Below are 19,218 nucleotides of genomic sequence, written 5' to 3' on the forward strand. Positions count from 1 at the left end.
CACACACCTTCATGAGGATTGTTTCAAAAATAGAATCTTGGGTCTATATTTAGGAGGCGAAGATCTTGGCGACTTGGCACTGTGCGGGGTATGCGAGGGCATCTCGTTTACTGGGAGAAAAGTGCGCGAACTATCCGGCAGAGTGTCCACCGGATAGTATTCCAGACTCTGGGGCATCCGAAACTTTTCCAAGACGAATAAATTGACATTTGGGTGACTGCGCTCACTGCTCTGTGGCCGTGCTCGTCATGGCGCACATGAGATTGGTCGTGACGTTGGTAAGTCAACCTTTTATGTTGATTTAAAAAAAATGAAATCATGTTCTTGCTAGGAAAATCCCAGAGTGACAATAAAAAAGTTCTGTAGTTGGATTGTTGTAGCCATTTGACATGTCTTTATACTTGCATCACGCTTGTTAAGTTACACTGTACCATGACAATGTCCCATGAATTTCTGACGTCAAACGGGTCACAGATGGGCACTAATACCTACGATTAACCCAGAGTCCGCCGAACGGTCTGCCAGAGAGTCCGGGAACAATCTCATAAACGAGATGTTCTGGCATCTGAGAGGCCTGTATCGCTTCGCACTTGGTAATGAATTGATAACGGTAACGTGTAATATTTTTCAAGCCGGAACACCATGCTAAGGATTTTGGGCTTTTGTACCACCGTAGATGTCCGCATGCAGTTACAGTGAGATTCCATATACACGTAAAGCAATCGTACAACCCATCATTGGTCCAGATGTTAAAAGAGGTGCACTATGCCTCCCGCGAAGTATTTCACGCTCTGACCACGAGACGATGGACAGCGAGGCACATGTCTATGAATAGTGAGCATACATCAGAATAAACGCGGGGTCGAACAGAAAGCCGCAAATTGCGCGTTCTTTGATCCTCTTGATTCAGACAGCAGCATCGTATTGGAAGATTTTGGGATTTGGTAGGGTGATCGAGTCCGAGTAGGTCTTGAGGAGCTTATCGAAATGCATCGGGACATGTCAAATGAAGCATGTGTATGCTGTTCGGGTAGGCATTGCAAAGAAAGAAAGTCCTATAAATAACTGTCGAGCACAAGACTCGGATTACCCATAATGACGACGGAAATCATAAGCCAGCGATGTTGCGCAGTCGAACATGTGGAGAGAATACAATCAATATCTTCCAGTAAGGTCCTATAAATATATAGCTTAACGTATACAAGAATAAGTGGGTGACCAGGGTATAAAAAATGTAAGGTGACGAGACGACGAGTGCTTGAAAAAATTTGCTGTTGTTACCGAGAAAAAAGGTTTCGGAGCTGCGCTTCTACATCCTCTGTCGATCTTTTGATATCTGTAGGGGAACGGAGAAATCTAAGTCATCCGCGCAGAGTCAACAACTAAGCGTACGTACATTTCTGAGGATCTGAGACAAACAGAAAGAACATCAACAATCAGTAAGAAAAGAGGCGAGATATCATGAATGTCACTTACTTTTACTAAACTCCTTGTCCTTCTGCTTCTGCGTGAACCTCTGGAACGATGGCACGACAAGCATGATAACCTCATCACCAATCTCGGCTCTAGCCTGCGGATCCTCCTCCAACACCCCGGCAAATTTGTGTCTCTCCAACAGCTCGTCAAAAAGATCAAAGAATCGCGTGAACTTCTCCTTTGCCACGCCCTTGTTCGACTTGTCCTTGGGATCGTCAGTGAGGGTTTGCATGAGCGGCGAGAAGTTGAGGTCAAAGTAGCCTGCTTTCGCTGTACGGAACGCAGAGTTCAACGCCTCGGTTGTCGATGGCGAGAGCAGACTGATGACACTAGCATCTTTGGGTTGAAGCAGAAGGTGTTGCCGGAGGTATGAGATGTTATTAAGCAGGAATACAGAGCTGAAAGGCGGACGCCGAGCTCCACGCGAAACGGTGTTCAAGCTGCTGATGGCCGTGGTGACAATATCATCTGGTCGTGGATATGAGGATGTGTGCTCGAAAGCGATTAAATGGAGACATACGAATAAAGTGCTCCACAATTGTCCCGTCGTCGTCTTTACTACCCTTGCCCACTTGAACACCCTCGCCCATCTTCCAATTCCCGTCACCTAGAGCATACAGTGCCGATTCAACTGCACTTAGAACTTGGGGAATTCTTTCGATATAAGAAATGGTCTGAAAAAAGTCAGCTGTGATTTGGGACCAAGTGTAGGATGGACTTGCCGATGTTGTGAAGTCCATCAATTTCGTATTGGTATCTGCACCCCTTGACATGGCGCCCATCTTGATATCGGCCAAAAACTCCGGGAAGCTGCGCAAGCACAAAGCTCTCAAACTTTGCAAGCCATCCTTCAGCTCATTCTTGTCGGAAGCGGATCCGCGACGTGAAAGAACCTCTTCCCAATGTGGCTGAAGAGAGAGCAATCCCTCGTATGCCGACAGGGCGAGAAAGTTATATTTGTGCAAAGATTTCTTGACGAGGTTTATCAATTGCGTTAAAACTGAGCTGAAAAGTTTCAGGATTGGGACCATGAGTGTGCCGAATGCCGATGACACCATTGGAGGATTCGATAGAGGGCAGAGTTCTATCAAGAGTTTGTATTCTTCCTATCCAATCGCTCAAGTCAAGTTCATGCAATTTCAATCCAACACTCACTTCTGCAGTTCCCAGCATTAACTCGACCCAGTCGCGGAACTCTCGCCCAGTTAGCAAGGGGTCAACCGTCTCCGCCCGCACGACTAAACGCTTCCCTTGACCCTCCAAACATTTGACACTCCAATTTCCCCTCATCTCCGCATAACCTTGCTGGGCTTCCTTCAAAGTTGCTAAGATCGTCTGGGCAGCAGGATGTGATGGATGTGTGGATGGTAGGGGAAGTGTCCTGAGAAACTTGACAACGGGCGATAGCGTAGGTAGCAAAGAAGACGGAAACGATGTCATCATTAACTCTGTGCCAGGAGCGGGGGTTATCCCTGAGGAGCCTTCAGCAACGACTTTGGTGTAGAGTTGGGTTAGCTTTTGCGCTCCAGTCTGGACGAGACGTGCCTGTAAAAGAAAGAATTGAGTCAAAGGACAGAGCAGATAGATCAGACGCACCGTGTGGGCTAAATCAAGATCTGCAGCATTAAATGCGATGCTTGTATTAAGACGCTCAAGTGCTTCCTTATAAACAGCGATTTGACCAGGCTGTGGCCTATACAAATGTCAGGTTGCATTGAACTTTCTAGGGGAACTGATATACCCTCGTAGGATGAGTGATTCATCGGCAGCCAAATCTTGCTGGTTACTTGACAGGTCCTCAATTCTAGCCAGTGTCTGGTCAATATCTAACACAAATCAATCCAAGTTCGGTACAAAGGGTTTCCAAAACGCACTGTTTCGTCTTCGATTAAGAATCTGTGTTGCTGTATACAATGGCAGGATAGACTTTTCGAGCTTCGCCAACCGTGTATCAAAGCTGTCGAGGATAGCTAGTAAGCTAATCAGGTAAGAGTCGTGTGTCGTCAAATACCGATTTATGCATACTTGTCATTCGTTTCGATATCTGACGTGTTTTGTTTAGATTCTGCTGAAGCTACAGTAGTACAGTTCAGTAAACAACGGCAACAAGAAGAACAGTGAGACCTCACCAGTTCGATTTCTGCCGTTTCGTCGTCCATAATTATACTGATACGCTAGAGACTGGGCGGTACAACATTGAACAACGTCGATACGTCGTTCGGAGTTTATAATTTCGGCATCTCGGCAAACCTTTTTTCAAACTTTTTTCAATTTTCAACATAAGTTTCCTCCTTTTCCTTGCTTCGTTTATTGACATTTCAAATGGTTTTCAATGGTGTGTTCAGCGCTACTAAATACTAGTCGAAACTTGATTTTTTCTTGTCAATTCAAATAACAGACCCTGGTGTATACAGTAAATCTGGAGTTGGTGCTCGTCAATCCACAATCGTCAATCTGTAATCCAAATGTTCAACAATCTTGTATTTCTAAAGCTTTGCCAACCCCATAACTACTGTAACGCGTTCTTCCAGGTACTTGACTCCTTTTCCAAACACCCGATATTTGATATTCAACTCGTGCAACAATGCCTCAAAGATCTCCCCACATTCTTGCTGGTTTTCCAAGCTCCGGACACCATCATCGTGTATCCATTCTGATACTGGCTTCAGTAAGATGACGAGAGACGTGTCGGAGCGATATCTAGCCAAAACCTTGCGGAATTTGTCGCTGTTCAGGAGAAATTCCTTCCTTGCCCGTCTGTCGTCGGCGTCAGTAGAGGTGAGGATAGCATAAACAACAGGATCAAGCGCCGATCTGTCGAACAGACGAACACAACATCCAAGCTCATCCAACATCTTTTCTTGCTCAAAATATGCCTCCATGATGTCCTGTTGCATTTGCAATGAACCGATGGTGTCGCGCGAGTAACCTTTGTCACGCATGACCTTGCGAGCAATTTCAGTAACATAGGCAGGCTTTTGAAGCCCTAGACGCTGGGCCAAGGCATTGCAAAGTGTCGTCTTTCCTGTAGACTGTTTGGGTGCGCGTTAGTTTTTTATGACGTGTCTTGATATCATTACACACCGAGGGGCCTACGACGTAGATGGACAGCGTTTTTTCGGGCATTTCTTGAATCGTCGCGATGGGTATGGGCAAGAGCAAGAGTTTCGAGTCTCTTTTTGAAAAGTTTCTCACAGCATGCCGATTATTCTCAGACGGGCGCCTAACTTCTTGATCACCATCGATCACCATGCCTGGCCCAATTCTCCTTCGACAAAACCCACAGCCAGACGACGAAACATGGGAGTTTACTTTCGATCCTAAATCTCTGTCCGTCCTGCAAAGACAGGGAATCAGCTACGGAAAACTCGTCACGCTGCGTCCGAATGGAATCTTCCTCCAGATGGAGCAGTTTCCTTCGAACAGAGTTCTCAACTTGGACGAAGGAGGTCCTAGCAAATTTGTCCTCCTTTCCATCGACCGTTTGTTCAGATTCGAGGAGCAACCAATGAAAGTCGTTGTTCAATATATCATTCGCCTATTTAAGAGGGGTTTGTGGTTGAATGGTGTTCAGTACAGGTTCTACGGGCACAGCAACAGTCAACTGGTACGCAAACACGGCTGGGTCCAATTCATTGTGCTTACATCACCGCAGAGAGGGCGATCTTGCTTTCTTCGAGAAGCAAACTCTGACAAAGAGTTGGACGACAGGATTTACCAAATGGGCGACTTTGCGCGAATTATGAACGTTGCAAAACGTTGGTTGATCTGTTTATCACCGTCTTCAATGCTCATCGTATGACGTTTAAACCAGGTGCCAAACGGATAGGCCTCATGTTCTCGTCTGCAGACATTGACTACAGCCTTGACCCTCGACGTGTTGGCGACATTCCCGATATCACAGATGGAGATGAAGTCTTCTCTGACGGTTGTGGGCTCATCTCAAAATGGCTCGCCGTTCAGCTCAGCAAGAGGAAGAAAATTATTTTTCGAGGAGTAAGGTACACGCCTACGGTATTTCAAATTAGGTGAGTATTCACCTTCACGTTTCGTTGATTACCCCACTTATTCCGAGACGTTTAGGTATCTGGGATACAAAGGTGTGCTGATGCTCCACCCTGACCTTGACAAAAATGGTCTGGAACACGTCGCGCAATTTCGAAAGAGCATGAAAAAGTTTACTACCACGGTCGACCACACATTTTCCGTTGTAGGACATTCCAAGCCATACTCCTTTGGTCGACTCAACAACGACATTATAGTCCTGTTATCCAGCCTTGGTGTACCTGATTCCGCTTTCCTCCAAAAGCAACAGGAATATTTTGACTGGATCATGTCTGTTTCCGGATCCGAGGACAAGGAGCCGGATCCAGTCAGCGCAGTAGACTTTCTATGTTGTCTATCCGAATACTCGCTCGCTGAACGACTCCTTCTCGAGGGCATTGACAGCGAGCCGGTGAAGCGTGAGATACGCAGGTTGCAGAACTCAGAGGTCGCGAGTTCCCGCCAAGAAGGCACCAACAAGTTCAAATCGAGGATAATGGTACATAAATCGCGTCGATTGTATGGAGTGTGTGACCCCTATCAAGTTTTGGAAGAAGGCCAAGTTCACATTCGTATCTCTGTTGGGAGGAGAGGAGCCACGACACCTATACACGGGGATGTAATCGTGGTGCGAAATCCTTGTCTGCATCCAGGTATGGACTGCGTCCTTACGATTATGTATCCCCAATACTTACCATTCTATGGCAATCCAGGCGACATTCTCAAGTTGCGTGCCGTAGATCACCCCAAGCTTTCCCATCTTTTGGATTGTTTGGTGTTCGCTAGTGTGGCTCGACCAGGGCACAAGGCTGCCCCATCAATGAGTAGCGGTGGAGACCTAGATGGTGGGCCTCACATTCTAAATCATATATAACGCTTGTACTTATTTCATATGAAATCCATAGGTGACGAATTCTTTGTTTGTTGGGACAAAGACATCATACCTACCACGATCGCAGAGGCAAGTATTCGATTAAACTCTGTAAGAATGCATCTTAATGGATCAAACCACACTCTCAGTCTTATGATTATCCCGGGAACCGCGAACTTACCAAAAAGGATATCACTCGAGCAGACCTCGGCACTCATTTTGCATCCTATACATCGTCAGTCATGATTCCATTAAACTTAAAACCGCGAGTCCCTGAATCAGCTTTCTAGGTCGGGAGTAGCAAAGGTGTCTTCCCTACATGCTAAGTGGGCTCGCAGTAGCCCCAAAGGAGCACTTTGTGTCGAATGTCAAGAACTCAATGCCCTACACTCTCAGTCCGTAGATGGAGCTAACATTAGAATTCCAGAAAAGCTCTCCACGCCGCCTCCGCCACCACCAGGGATGGTATATGTTCTCGATGTATTGGAGGAAGCCTCTGAGAAATTCGCCACCAAATTCTCTGAAGCGACGTCCCGTAGAACGGAAATCACGACATTGACTTCCAGAGATGATGGGGAACAGCTCCTGAAACGATTGCTACAAAGCGAACAGAACTCTTTGTCCGAGTTTGAACTCTTCAATCTGGCATATAGATTATCACAGAAGCATAACATCAACATACGGCCTTATCTCTCGCAGCTCGACTTCTCAGCATTGACGACTGAGCAGAAGCATATCATCAGCTCCGTTCTATCGCTTTCTGACATCGAGTACCCAGAGCTATGGAATTCTCTAGCAAGATCAGATATTCTTACGCCACAAGATTTATATCAACGCAACTTGGGTCGACCGTTCGCAATAAGTCGTCTTTACTCGTCGCGCAACAGTGGTTTAGTGACCTTTTTTGGGTACCTAAAAAGGGCTACTCAAGAGTATACCAGAAAACTTCTTATTATCCAGGTAGGCATATAGCAGTGGAAAATTACCTGCTTCAAGTACGGCTGCTGATTACATATGTAGACGGACCCAAGGTTTTCCATAGGAATATTTATGCGTGGTAAAATTCCTTGGGATGAGGATCTTGAAGTAAAAGAATCGAATAAAGATGGGGACGCAATGAATGTGGTCGTATGTTCGTTCATGCCTAAAACGGCGTCTAATATCGCCACTCTTCGCACTTGCCAGACGGGCTACAGACTTCACTGCAGTGATTATCGTTTCCAACTTTATGAAAGGAGTATCGGGAACACGTTTGTCTATATCAACAAATCCCCAGCCGAATTGCAGGCCCAAGTATCCACGAGTATAGCACTGGATAAAATTTCACGAACGGTTCAAAAAGTAAGTTTTTAATACCTTCTTGACACTCGTAATTTGAAGAGAGGTCTGACCTTTCTAGCAACTCGGGCGCGTCAATAAAGCTCCTGCATTAAACATCGAACTTCATGTGGTGTCCAACCGCGATCGCGTCGCCCATCAGCTTTTTGACTTGTGGTTTGAACAGTAAGCTTTGTCTCTTTGATGCGTGATACCCTAACAAGCCTTCCCTTCCAACAGTGTCCCTACCGAAGAGTATGAGCGGCGCTTCCAGCGCGATCCAGCTCCTTACCGACAAAATGATCTCAAAGACGTTGACTGGAGCTCGGAGGAAGTATCGAACATGAAAGATGTATTTTTTCGCAACATACCTGGTATCCCACTAGCTTCAAACAGGCTGAAACACAATAAGGAGAGCATGGAGGAACAACTTTCACGGCGCATGATGCCAGAAATTGACAAGATTATGGAGTTTGCGATAAATCACCATGCGGAAGACGAGATATTCCTTGTGTTCGGATCGGTCATTGCACGTCAGCCCATTCCCCTTGACTTCATCGAACAGTGGATGGGCAGATACCCGACCTTGGCATTTACACTCCTGCAAATCTACCCTCCGAACGACAACGGTGAACTCCTCCCAGAGCTTGAGGAAATATCGTACCTCATTGTACGGAATGTTATCAGGTCCGCAAATGAGACAAAAATAGCTGCTCTGGTTGCGCTAGAGAAACTTGCAAAATCTATAGGCTCCATGCCCCTTCGCCATTACATGGACTTACTTATGCTCGCTGCGTTATCCGTTCGTGGAAAAACCCTGGTTCAAGAAGTATTTTTCCTTCTGAACGACGGGCGAAAAGCACATTGCCCCCCATCACCTAGAGATGAATACGGACAGAAACATGCCCTGGGTGTGGCTTTTGATAGAGCAGATGAAGCAGCGGAGGAGTGTCCATGCAACGAGGATGGTCGGCCGCAAAGAAAGATGCGCGTACCCCCCTCACACGCCAAGTTAAAATTCGATCCAGATTATGCCAACAAGGGAGAGGTCACGGCTACAATCAGAATTGACGCCAAAACTGCTGTCCGCCTTCACTCCCATGTTCGACTGCAAGCCGCCTCTCGAGCAGAGAATCGTTGGATTGATGCACCAATTATGGATGGTGTTGTCGTGCAAGCCATAAAAGGCGAATTAAAGATAAAGTTATTTCATCCTGCGCCTCCTGAAATGGAAGTTATGGATTGGAATTTATATGATGCAGGGACTACAGGTACGCCTACACTAACAAGTCAATTGCGATCGCAACAGGTTAACCTGGGATAATTAGCCACTAGCAATGCGATGATGGATGCTATTCAGCGCCTCCTTCACGATGACGAATGTTGTCTGTTCTACGGTCTCATTATTGGTTCTGGTTCTATTGTTAGTGATGCTGCCGAGTTCAGAGACTTCGATGAATCCCAGCTCAGTCCAACATCAGGGCTGAATGAAAGTCAGATAAGAGCCATCGAATCATGGAGAAATCCCCTGTCACTGATCTGGGGACCACCCGGTGAGTAGACAGATAACTGCTTGCTCCATTCTGTCAAGTTTGAACTCGATTGACTCAGGAACCGGAAAGACCACCGTCATGGTACAAATACTCTGTGACATTATCAAGAGCTACGAAGAAACACCAAAAATTCTAATGACGGCATCAACTCACAATGGTAATGAGGTTCAAAATATCGCAGACAATCGACACTGATCGCTCTATTGTAATAGCTGTGGACAATGTTTTAGAACGATTTATTGCCATAAATGATTCGGAACATCTACTGAATGAAGAGCAGATCCTCCGAGTTGCGACCGACCAATCTAAAGTGAATCCTTCGCTTCATCATTATACAGTTAATGATCGTGTTGGAGGAGATATGAATGAAAATAGCAAACTGTTCAAACAAGCTCAAAATCGAGTCGAAAACGCAGTTCTTATTTTTTCAACCTGTGCAGGCACGTAATAATTTCTGGATTCATCTAACATGTTTGTTGACATTGATATTTAGGCGCCGGCCTTGGAATTCTCCGAAAGCCAGACTTTGATATTGCATTGATTGACGAGGCATCACAGATAACCGAGCCGTGTGCTCTCATACCCCTTGTAAAAGGAACAAAACGTGCTGTTATTGTAGGAGATCAGTGCGTCACCAAGATGTACGGCTGTAATTGGTACTGAACTCTTGCAAAACATAGCGTACAGCTCCGCCCAACTGTCAAGGGCATGGGGAAGCCGCTGCAATACGACATTTCGCTTTTGGAACGGTTGTATACAAACAAGGAAGACACGCCCGATGGGCTTTCAAAGACGATGTTAGACGTCCAATATCGTTCACCAAGAATTCTGAATATATTCCCATCCAACGAATTCTACGAAGGCCAGCTAAAAACCCACGAATCAAACGCCGAGGTCTCAACTTTCATGTCCTTGTCTCAATTCCCATGGCCAACTGAAAACGGTACGATCATTCCGACCGTGTTTATTCAATGCTCAGAGCAAGAAGACGAGGATGGTGGTCGTTCTAAGAGCAACAAGGGCCAAATAGAAGTTATCAGTCGTGTCCATCCTCTCATCACCTCTCAGCGACCAGACACCCCCATTGAACCGAAATTGGCGGAGCTAAAAATTGCGGTACTCTCGCCATACACGAAGCAAATAGATGCTCTGAAGAGAAAGCTCCCTTCATCCATTAGATGTTCAACTATTGACTCTTTCCAAGGACGCGAAAGCGACATTGTCATCTTCTCCACTGTCAGATGCAATGTGAGCGGAGAAGTTGGTTTTTTGGATGATCCCCGAAGGTTGAACGTCATGTGGACTCGTGCTCGCCTGGCTTTGATTATAGTTGGAGACAGGGGCACGATGAGTACCAACCAGCAATGGAAGCGAGCTTTGGATGCCTGCACCGAAGTAGTTTTGCCTACTGTCTCAAATGCGTAGTTTCGAATGATATGAATAATGGATTATCCTACATACTTGGCACAGTCTTTGCCTTCTGATTTAGCACTTTGGAGTCCCGAAATTGCGGATAAACATCCAGACTGCGGATAACTTCAACGTCGTACTTGTTGTACTCAAGATTGACCAAGTCACCAATTTTGCAAACTTTTCCATCAGCCTGACAGACGGTGAACAAATTGTCATCATGGATGCGAATTCAAACTTTCTTATCCCATGGCAATTTCTGCAGGACACCACAGATAGGGTCACTATCAATAGAAGCCCAAATACGATAAAGAGCAATGAGGTGTTATTTTTCCAGTACTCAACGGACTGAAATACGACCGAGAGCTGACAGGGGTGAAGAAGTGGTTTAAATGAAGATCTTTCATCTCTTCAACCGAAATGTCATTGAAGTTTGGCATTTCGGTTCCGGGCTTTGGGCTAAAATCAAAATATAAGACTGATTTCCAACTAAATCGGGTAGGTAGTTATGCAACATTACCTGACTAGAAACCTTGCAGCATGTTTTCCAGTTTAACTGGAAGAATGTTTTCTATTTTGTCTTCCAGTTAACATACAAGCATTTTTTACAGTTTGATTTCCACTCAAACTGGAGTACATTCTGACACCTTGATCTGGTACTTAATGTATAAGACAGCTTCAAGGTCCATCTTATATTCAAAATGTAAGAGAAATTTCTACGTTGAGTTTACTTGGACTATCTGTGCAAGATACGGAGTCCGTAGAAGTTAGTCTTGTATTCGGAAAATCCCGGGGTGATACATCAATGCCATCAAAACGAAGCTTAGGACGGCATATCGGCTCACAGACATCGACACATGTCGGAGTCCAAAATATTCCTGATGATCATTGATCAACATACATATATACTAATATAGTAATAAGTATTAGTAAGCGGTCATGAAAACGGACTCAGAGTCAAAGTCTTCGCACGTTCCGGGACTGCAGCTTTGGCTTCATTAATAATTGCAATCTACATTCGGTGTCATATAGCGTCAAATCCACGTTGCGCAGCTAGATGAGTCAATATTTGTAGGCGTTGGAAGGTACAAAGAGGTACAGAGATCCGAGGTTACCTTTTTCTTGGGGATTGGATTTCACGGGAAAAAGATATCAGGTGCTTTTGATTCTTGGCAGGACACCACCATCGTTACAACTTTGCAGCAGCACAAATATTGGTTTCACGAATTTCTCAACTCTACCCAGCTCTACCCACATCTTTCTTCTGTAATTTTACCCCCTGTCGCCACGATGGCGACTCCATTCTCGTGGTCGGATACCCTAAAAATCACCATCGGTACATGTTTGCCATGTATCAAGCCCAAGGTTGGGGCGGGAGACTCTGGGGACGACGAACCTAATAACCAGAACAACAATGGCACCATAAGCCGGATACCCCGTGCCCGCCCCGACGAGCTACAAGGCCTGCTCGCAGACCCCGAAACAGACCCTGAAGCGGAGACGATGTCGCTGCACTCGAACCCTGGACGAAGCAAGCGGAAGAAGAAACGCTCGTCCAAAAACAACCATTCACGTACATCGCTCAAGTTGTTTGGGTACAATTTGTTCGGTTCGCAGCCTATCCAGCTCCCTGACGACGGCGAAGATGCATTGTATCAGGATGACTGGCGGAGAAGGAGGAGAGAGCGGAACGAGAGTTTGTCTGCTCCCAGCATTGCCACCGCCCACTCTACGGCGAGTACATTCGACTTGGATGCAGCACCGTTGGACGCAGAGACCATCAACGCCCTTTCTTCTCCATCAGCAGTAGAGGCCGCTGCTCAGGCAGCAGCGGAAGCTGAAGCCCAGCGCTTGCGGGAGAAGGAGGAACGCCGACGAAAGCGACGGGAGAAGAAAGAGTTGAGGAGGCTTGCTGAGGCTTTGACTGCACAGAATGTTGATGGAGATGATTTCGAAGGATTTCAAGGAAGCGGCAGCGGGGTGCCATCTCTGCCCAAGGCATCCCCTGGGCATCCACGCATCCCTAATGCAATGTACCCAGGCGGACCAACCTCAGACTCCGGATCTGGGTCTGGTTTCTCAGGCTCAGTGACAGACGGATTTGGTAGATTTATATCGGCTCCAAATGGTGCCCCTCTGCACCTTCCACATAACGATGAGGACGAGGAGGCAGCGGACCTGGACGGAGGCGTGTACTCGCGCAACCAAGCGCGAGACGCGGTGGCTTTGGGTTCGGATTCACGGAGCAGGACGTCTGCATCCGCAAGTGATAGACCACATGCTCACCAGTATCCCGGTGACCAACCGCCTCGCAACAACGTGCTCGCCAATCTTCGCTCCCGCTCCCGATCCCATTCTCACTCACATGCCTCGTCGTCCCGCGTGAGCTCGCCTCTGCAAGCCCACTTTGAACAAGCTCCAGAGACCGAGGCTACATCCTCGCCGTCTGGCTCCACCGTTGCCATTAAGAAGCGCAGAAAGAACAGGACATCTACAACTGCATCGTCCCGCACACCACAGTCAAGGTCGTCTGCCACGACATCTCAGTCACACTCGCCCTCCATTTCGTCACCCATCTCACCCAACTTTACAAAAGAAATTGTGAGCCCGAGTACGATTGAACAAGGTCAAGGCTTTTTTGATCTCGAAGACGAAGATGTGTCTCCTCAACCTCAACCACCACCAGAGGTGGATGTTGATAAACCTGGATCTGGTTTCCCTAGTACACGTATAGGTGGGGGAGGAGGGTTCCCAATGACCGGTTTTGGCTCCGCAACCGCTGGCCAGAGACGCACAGCGAAGGATTTTGGCGCATTCTTGGCTAGACGAGGTGAAGATGACGCCGACGCCGACGTGGGACTATAAAAATGAACCGGGGACGATACCCTCATTCATACTTCTGGGATTTATATTTGGTTGAATATGACGATTTAATGTTGGTCACGCTGAAGGGCAGTTTGACTTTGGCCTCGTCTGTGGGCCTTGTTCTTATGCTGTGTCGTGCACTTCTACTCCCGCCTTTTCCCGCTGGATTCTTTGCTTCTCTTACCACCATGGTTCTCTGTTTGCATTGTGCTGCGGCGTTATACCTAATTCGGATTTCGACACTCTTTCGACACATCGCCCTGATAAAAAAATTTCATATTCTCGTCCATTTTATCATCATTTCGTCCGAGTCACCAACCCCTCCTTCACGTCCACCTTTAGGCAATACCCCTCTTTCTCAACTACCTTTTATTCTTACCGTGTTCAATACCGCATTTTTTATCCACCTCAAGATATCTCTACATATCGGGCCTATTTTCCCTTCGTTTCACTATGCCTGTTTCCGTCGCTTTTCTCTGTTTCTTTCTTTCGTCTTTTTTCTCCTCATCTGTGGATCATAATGACTAGCTTTAGCAGGAACGAACCTTACGATTATAATGATAATGCACCAGAGCTTACGCGATATCAATCACTTTGTCTTTTCATGAGAGCATTAATCTCACACTTCAGGCCAAAACATTGCGTGTACTTTGCACTGATGGTTATCCCCTCCTAAATTTTCTAGCATTGGTAAGTTCACGATTCCGAAAGTGAGTTGACAGAGCCATATGTCTTGGGAGGTTTATTTTTGGATTGCTTCACAATTAATAATCTGCAAAACTGTTTTTATTTTTAGGTCATGTCCCACGACCCGCAACCCATGACACCAGCTTGACACCGACACAATGACAGAGAAAATTTCTGTTTTTCAGTCTACTGATAAATTCCGGAAGGATAGGAGATGTTAAGTCAATGTTGTTAGGTCTTGGCGCTCTATTTTTGAAGCATCGATTCAATGATGAACATAATTTTAGCTTGTAGGGCATCATGCAGTATAGCGCGATGGGCGACCCAAGAAACAGTCCAATGAAGAACATTAGACCCACTTCTCTTGTACGCTATGGTTATAAATATGACTGGTTCTGCGATATATTTACAGGTTTAACTGTTTTTCTTATGTTATATTTACATACATTGCACAGCCCAAATAATTCCACTTGGAATATATTGTTTCTCGCTAGCTAGGTGCCCATCTACTCATCTCACCTTTACAGTCGGTTAGCTAAATACCCTGGAAATTGAACTTTCTTGGTGGGGAAATGTTTTCTCATTATTATTCAAACGGATTGGCCACGTACCCGCGGTATTCCGGTCAACATTGACGCTTGTCAAAGTAGAAATATGTCAGAAGAGAACTCCTTATTGACAATCTTCTAGAGGAACCATGAGCAAAATACTGGTGTTTATCACAACAAAATCGATCTTAGCTTTCTCGCTCAAACCTCTTTTCTGTCTTGAATATGGGCAAAATAAATTGGTTGAACGAAGATCCTGCAAACCGAGTGTCAAAATTTTGTGCAATGTATCATCTCATTGCAAATAGCAAGTGCGTACATGTGAATGTTCAGGCCCAGGCTCAGTACATTTCCGTACGCGGTCCGGGACACATTAGCTTTGTCAATGTTTATTTTTAGAATCATGCGTAGGTCGATCAGTTCCCGCCAGCATCCCAAGAGAACACAGAAAAGGCGGTTTATAGCGGCGGAATAGATCGCTGTCAATATATTTGTAAGTGTATTGCTTCGGATCTTCCTTCGGTCGAAAATTGTAAACATCCCGTCGCGACTAATTTTGGAAAATGAAACTACTTATCAGTCATGATTGTGAGTATCTCCCCCGGAATAGCTTGGGTTCATGCATCTGGGGAAATTTTGGATAGCAGATCAGAAAATAAGCATTCAAGTATCTATCAATATGTGAACCTGGTCTAAGTGGAAAAGAATCAGGCTCCTAGGCGGTGTTAGGATAGATCAATTATAAAATTAAAGCATGCTCGGTGAAGTAAGTATTCCACCCATGCATGATCAATCTATAATATTATGCACCTTACTCCGACATCCAGCCAGGAACACAACCATGTGCAAAGCGGACTTCTCTTCCATTTCCATACTTTAAATGTTCTTAATATAACTCTAGTCGACTCTGAACAACGTCGGAAAACGATTTCCAAAACTTTTCAATTCCCATGGCTAAAGTCACAGGGCGAGTTCGAGATCAACTTCGACAGGCGGCTGTACGTGAAGATCGCGAAAAGCATGGATGATTATGCATTTCTTTGGTTTAAAAGACCAGGTTAGAGATGCAAGTTTTTCACCACTCTCCTTGAGCTTGGTTCGCACTCCTGAGGTGAATCTGAATTCCTGGATTAAATTATTTACATCACACTTACCTTCTAACCACAGAATATACTCAATTTTGCCAATGTCTTTCAGGCTTGTAGCTTCTTGCATACTCCTTGCTTGTTATGCGCTCCGTGGTATTGCAAGCCCCATCACAGTAAGTTCACCTTTGTTAGGACCGTGTTTCTATATCTGAGGACATCCATAGAGTGATGCCGACGAATTGGTCTTGACCCCCGTGGGCATGGTCCCCAAATCAAACGTTCATATTGTCCCCCAAGGCGGCAAAATACTGCACTCCGCATCTGAAGTCCGCCTTCTCGACGCTGATGGAAAGGTTCTGCATGCCTCGGCTTTAAAAAAGTCGTCGAAGCCTTTCTTCACCGCCCACAACAAAACAGAACCTGCTGTCGGTCCCCGTAACCTCCAGTCGGCGACTGTTCTGGCCTTGGCTCAAGTGAGCAGCGTATCGGGATTCCAATCCAGATGGGTTCTCCCCCCGCTTCCTCAAGTAAACAGCGGCCAGCTCCTCATGTACTTCTCCGGCCTTGCCCCACCTAGCATCGATGCTCTCATTCAACCAACATTGCAATACGGTGTTTCTGCCGCCGGTGGAGGCAACTTCTGGAGCGTTGCCTCGTGGTTCATTACATCAACCCAGATATTTGTCACCAACGTCACCCAGCTGCCAACAGGAAACCAGATTCTCGACTCATTTGTAGTCAATGAAGATCAATTCCTAGGTACTCCGACGACTCATGCTTGGTTCACCGGCTTCTCCTTCTTCCAAGCATCGCAGCTCAATATCCAGACGGTGGAGAATTTCAATGTCGCCATTGTAGCGCTCGAAATATCTAATGCTATCACCCTTGGTAACTTGCCGACAGGGCCCACTGACGTTGAGCAAATCTTCATTTTGGACGCTAATTCGAACAGCATTTTCCCAATCCCGTGGCAATTCTCGGAGGATACAGCTGATGGTATCACAATTAACAGAATTCCAAATACAATCAGTGGCGACGAGACCTTGTTCTTCCAGTATTAACAATCAGAATCGTCAGGAACTCGTGAAGGCGAGGGTATTAATAAATCGGCTAAATAGCAGATAAACACGATATATTGAACACTTTCCTACGTTCGGGTAGCCAAATATAGAGCTTTACAGTACCAATTTCCTTCAAGTATCAACGAACTTGCTGAATCTTCTGAGAAAATCGCCTAATTCTCCGGACAAGGGTAACCTTGAGTTTTAAATGCTAAGTCCCAGATCACGTGGATTAGCTCATTAGGGTAGGTCCATTGATTTGATCCCATTCATCTGTCGGAAAGGGTTGCCCCTTGGCAGATGTTGTAAAACTTGAAAGGAGTTGACGTCCCGCCTGTCGAGATAAAATAGCACTCTGACAAATTATACTTACATTATACTATGCAGATAACACGATGTGCGATGTGAGATCACGATGGCTGGATTTTTAGTAAATTATACGCAGTTGTCATTTTGCGCTAATGTTTTTAATCGAGAAAAACTCTATAGATACTGTAGATATATGATCTAATAGTGGGAATAATGTAGGCGAGGTATGGTAGTTTATAGAGTTGGCGAAGAATTATTATATGACATGGTAAAGTTGGAGTTTTATGCACACTCCATCGCTGCACTGATTGAAGTGGTAGTCCTTGCCATCGATCGTATTCATCGTAAGGTTGAATTCTGTGGTTTTCAAATATTGGAATTGTGAATTGATCTTTGGTGACCCCGGATAACGCTTCTTCAAAGAAATGAAGGGCGTCTTGTGCAGTGAATCTGCGATCAAGATCCCATGTGGTCATTCTATCCAGAAGAGGAGCCAGCAGTGGTAGATGCCGTGATAGATGCTTGGAAAATATTAGTGAGCCTTTATAAAATTATAAAATAATAAATATTCATCACTGACTTGAAAATCCGAGCACATTAGTGCACCCATTACGCCTACATCATACACAAAAGGATCAATGTCGAATCTGCCGGTGTGCATATCTTTAATTGGCGAGCGGTTCCCAGCCAATTTACTATAGTGGAGGCGGATCCCTTTTCTTCGTTGTTCGGGAGAGACCATGACAGCGAAGTCAAAATCAATAATTGAGTACAGAAGACGATTCATGGAGCGCAGGTCTCTGCGCATTTCATTTTGGGAGATCAATCCGCCAGAGAAATGGTTCACCAGAAAATTTTGATGTGAAATATCCTATGATGGTAATGTGAGAGGGTTCCAGAGGAAACATGAGGAGGGGGAGATATTAACACCGTGCGCAATGTTGTGCCCATGTAAATAGGCTAAGCCCTGTTAATATCAATCGTATAATATTTAGAGTGCGTCGTAGATGGTCGTAGCGCACCTTCAGTAATGAATGGATCATGATGATAACTTCTTGAATATCCTGCATATATGGTACATCAATCGAATAACCCCACCTACCGGAATCCTTCAATTCAACAAAAACAAAGAGGTTTATATCCGAGAAACCAACCGCGGCATTATTGCAAAATAGTATCCCTCTATGGGCAAAAGATCCAACACAGGCATTACACAGTTTTCTTTCAGATCCTCTAGCGTTTGGGACTTTAGAAACTCTAAGACACGATATTCTTCCGTCCCATTGGGAACGATTTTAATAACAACGTGTCGATTTGCACTATCTTGCGCATAAGCGACCTTGCCCTGTCAGCAATACCCATCAGTGAAGAGGTGATGGAATAGAGTCAGAACTTCGGCGCTCACCCAACGTTCATATACTTCAAGGGGATCTGAGCTTGGTCGGCTTTTACTACTATCAAAGTAACCGTATGGGTATTCAGCATCGTCACAATGAGACTCCGATGGCAAAGCAGGGCGTAGCACAGCAGACTCTTTGACACGTTTATACAATGTGTAACCGTGGTCTTTAAACCATTGGGCAGTATCAGACGAGTCCCAGAACTTGAAGCGCGCCAATATATCCCCTTCTTTTCCTGGCTCAATTTCAAAATTTATCTGCATACCAATGATCGCCTTTGAAGTAAGACCAAGATTTAGTAGATTGAGTTATTAGGTATAATTGGCAAGACACGACATTACCTCTACCGGGGGTTTGATTCGCTAAATCGATCGGTGTGAGAACAAAAGGTAAACAGAGAAGGCAAGTAAAGTCTGGTGTTTAATGCGACGGCTTTCTGTAAGAAGAAAGTCAAGTTTAGGCGCAAAGCTGAGGCTCCAGGTGCAAGTCCAGGTTACGGTTCCGGCTAAGTCCGGACATCGAGAGCGGACATCAACCCCTGTCAGAAAGTCCCGTCCGCAGACTTGCCAGTTCGCCAAACCTTGGACCG

General features: G+C 45.6%; 6 protein-coding genes across 6 annotated transcripts; 4 read left to right on the plus strand and 2 right to left on the minus strand.

Moving 5' to 3' along the window:
- Positions 1-1,277: 1,277 nt before the first annotated feature.
- JR316_0009552 (Exocyst complex component 7) lies at positions 1,278-3,635 on the minus strand (the record flags this gene model as incomplete). The annotated part of the gene is made up of 10 exons (XM_047895252.1): positions 1,278-1,336; positions 1,397-1,408; positions 1,477-1,944; positions 1,997-2,582; positions 2,632-3,021; positions 3,073-3,169; positions 3,218-3,302; positions 3,351-3,446; positions 3,502-3,550; positions 3,606-3,635. 10 exons carry the CDS (start codon positions 3,633-3,635, stop codon positions 1,278-1,280), a joined length of 1,872 nt encoding a protein of 623 aa, XP_047744971.1.
- Positions 3,636-3,962: 327 nt separating this feature from the next.
- Positions 3,963-4,602, minus strand: JR316_0009553 (uncharacterized protein; the record flags this gene model as incomplete). Its single annotated transcript, XM_047895253.1, has 2 exons — positions 3,963-4,508; positions 4,561-4,602. 2 exons carry the CDS (start codon positions 4,600-4,602, stop codon positions 3,963-3,965), a joined length of 588 nt encoding a protein of 195 aa, XP_047744972.1.
- A 124-nt stretch (positions 4,603-4,726) lies between these two features.
- JR316_0009554 (putative RNA-dependent RNA polymerase 1) lies at positions 4,727-9,269 on the plus strand (the record flags this gene model as incomplete). Its single annotated transcript, XM_047895254.1, has 12 exons — positions 4,727-5,083; positions 5,132-5,234; positions 5,291-5,504; positions 5,560-6,173; positions 6,234-6,365; positions 6,426-6,502; positions 6,541-6,626; positions 6,682-7,351; positions 7,412-7,732; positions 7,791-7,894; positions 7,949-8,979; positions 9,037-9,269. 12 exons carry the CDS (start codon positions 4,727-4,729, stop codon positions 9,267-9,269), a joined length of 3,942 nt encoding a protein of 1,313 aa, XP_047744973.1.
- Positions 9,270-9,415: 146 nt separating this feature from the next.
- JR316_0009555 (Regulator of nonsense transcripts 1-like protein) lies at positions 9,416-10,686 on the plus strand (the record flags this gene model as incomplete). Its single annotated transcript, XM_047895255.1, has 4 exons — positions 9,416-9,676; positions 9,702-9,732; positions 9,755-9,887; positions 9,942-10,686. The coding sequence occupies 4 exons, from the start codon at positions 9,416-9,418 to the stop codon at positions 10,684-10,686; spliced, it is 1,170 nt and encodes a 389-aa protein (XP_047744974.1).
- Positions 10,687-11,961: 1,275 nt separating this feature from the next.
- On the plus strand, positions 11,962-13,536 carry JR316_0009556 (uncharacterized protein; the record flags this gene model as incomplete). Its single annotated transcript, XM_047895256.1, has 1 exon — positions 11,962-13,536. The coding sequence occupies one exon, from the start codon at positions 11,962-11,964 to the stop codon at positions 13,534-13,536; it is 1,575 nt and encodes a 524-aa protein (XP_047744975.1).
- A 2,185-nt stretch (positions 13,537-15,721) lies between these two features.
- JR316_0009557 (uncharacterized protein) lies at positions 15,722-16,920 on the plus strand (the record flags this gene model as incomplete). The annotated part of the gene is made up of 2 exons (XM_047895257.1): positions 15,722-15,769; positions 16,084-16,920. The coding sequence occupies 2 exons, from the start codon at positions 15,722-15,724 to the stop codon at positions 16,918-16,920; spliced, it is 885 nt and encodes a 294-aa protein (XP_047744976.1).
- Between the last annotated feature and the right edge of the window lie 2,298 nt (positions 16,921-19,218).

The sequence above is a fragment of the Psilocybe cubensis genome, chromosome 9 (assembly GCF_017499595.1).
Source record: "Psilocybe cubensis strain MGC-MH-2018 chromosome 9, whole genome shotgun sequence".
In the NCBI taxonomy this organism is placed as follows: Eukaryota; Fungi; Basidiomycota; class Agaricomycetes; order Agaricales; family Agrocybaceae; genus Psilocybe; species Psilocybe cubensis.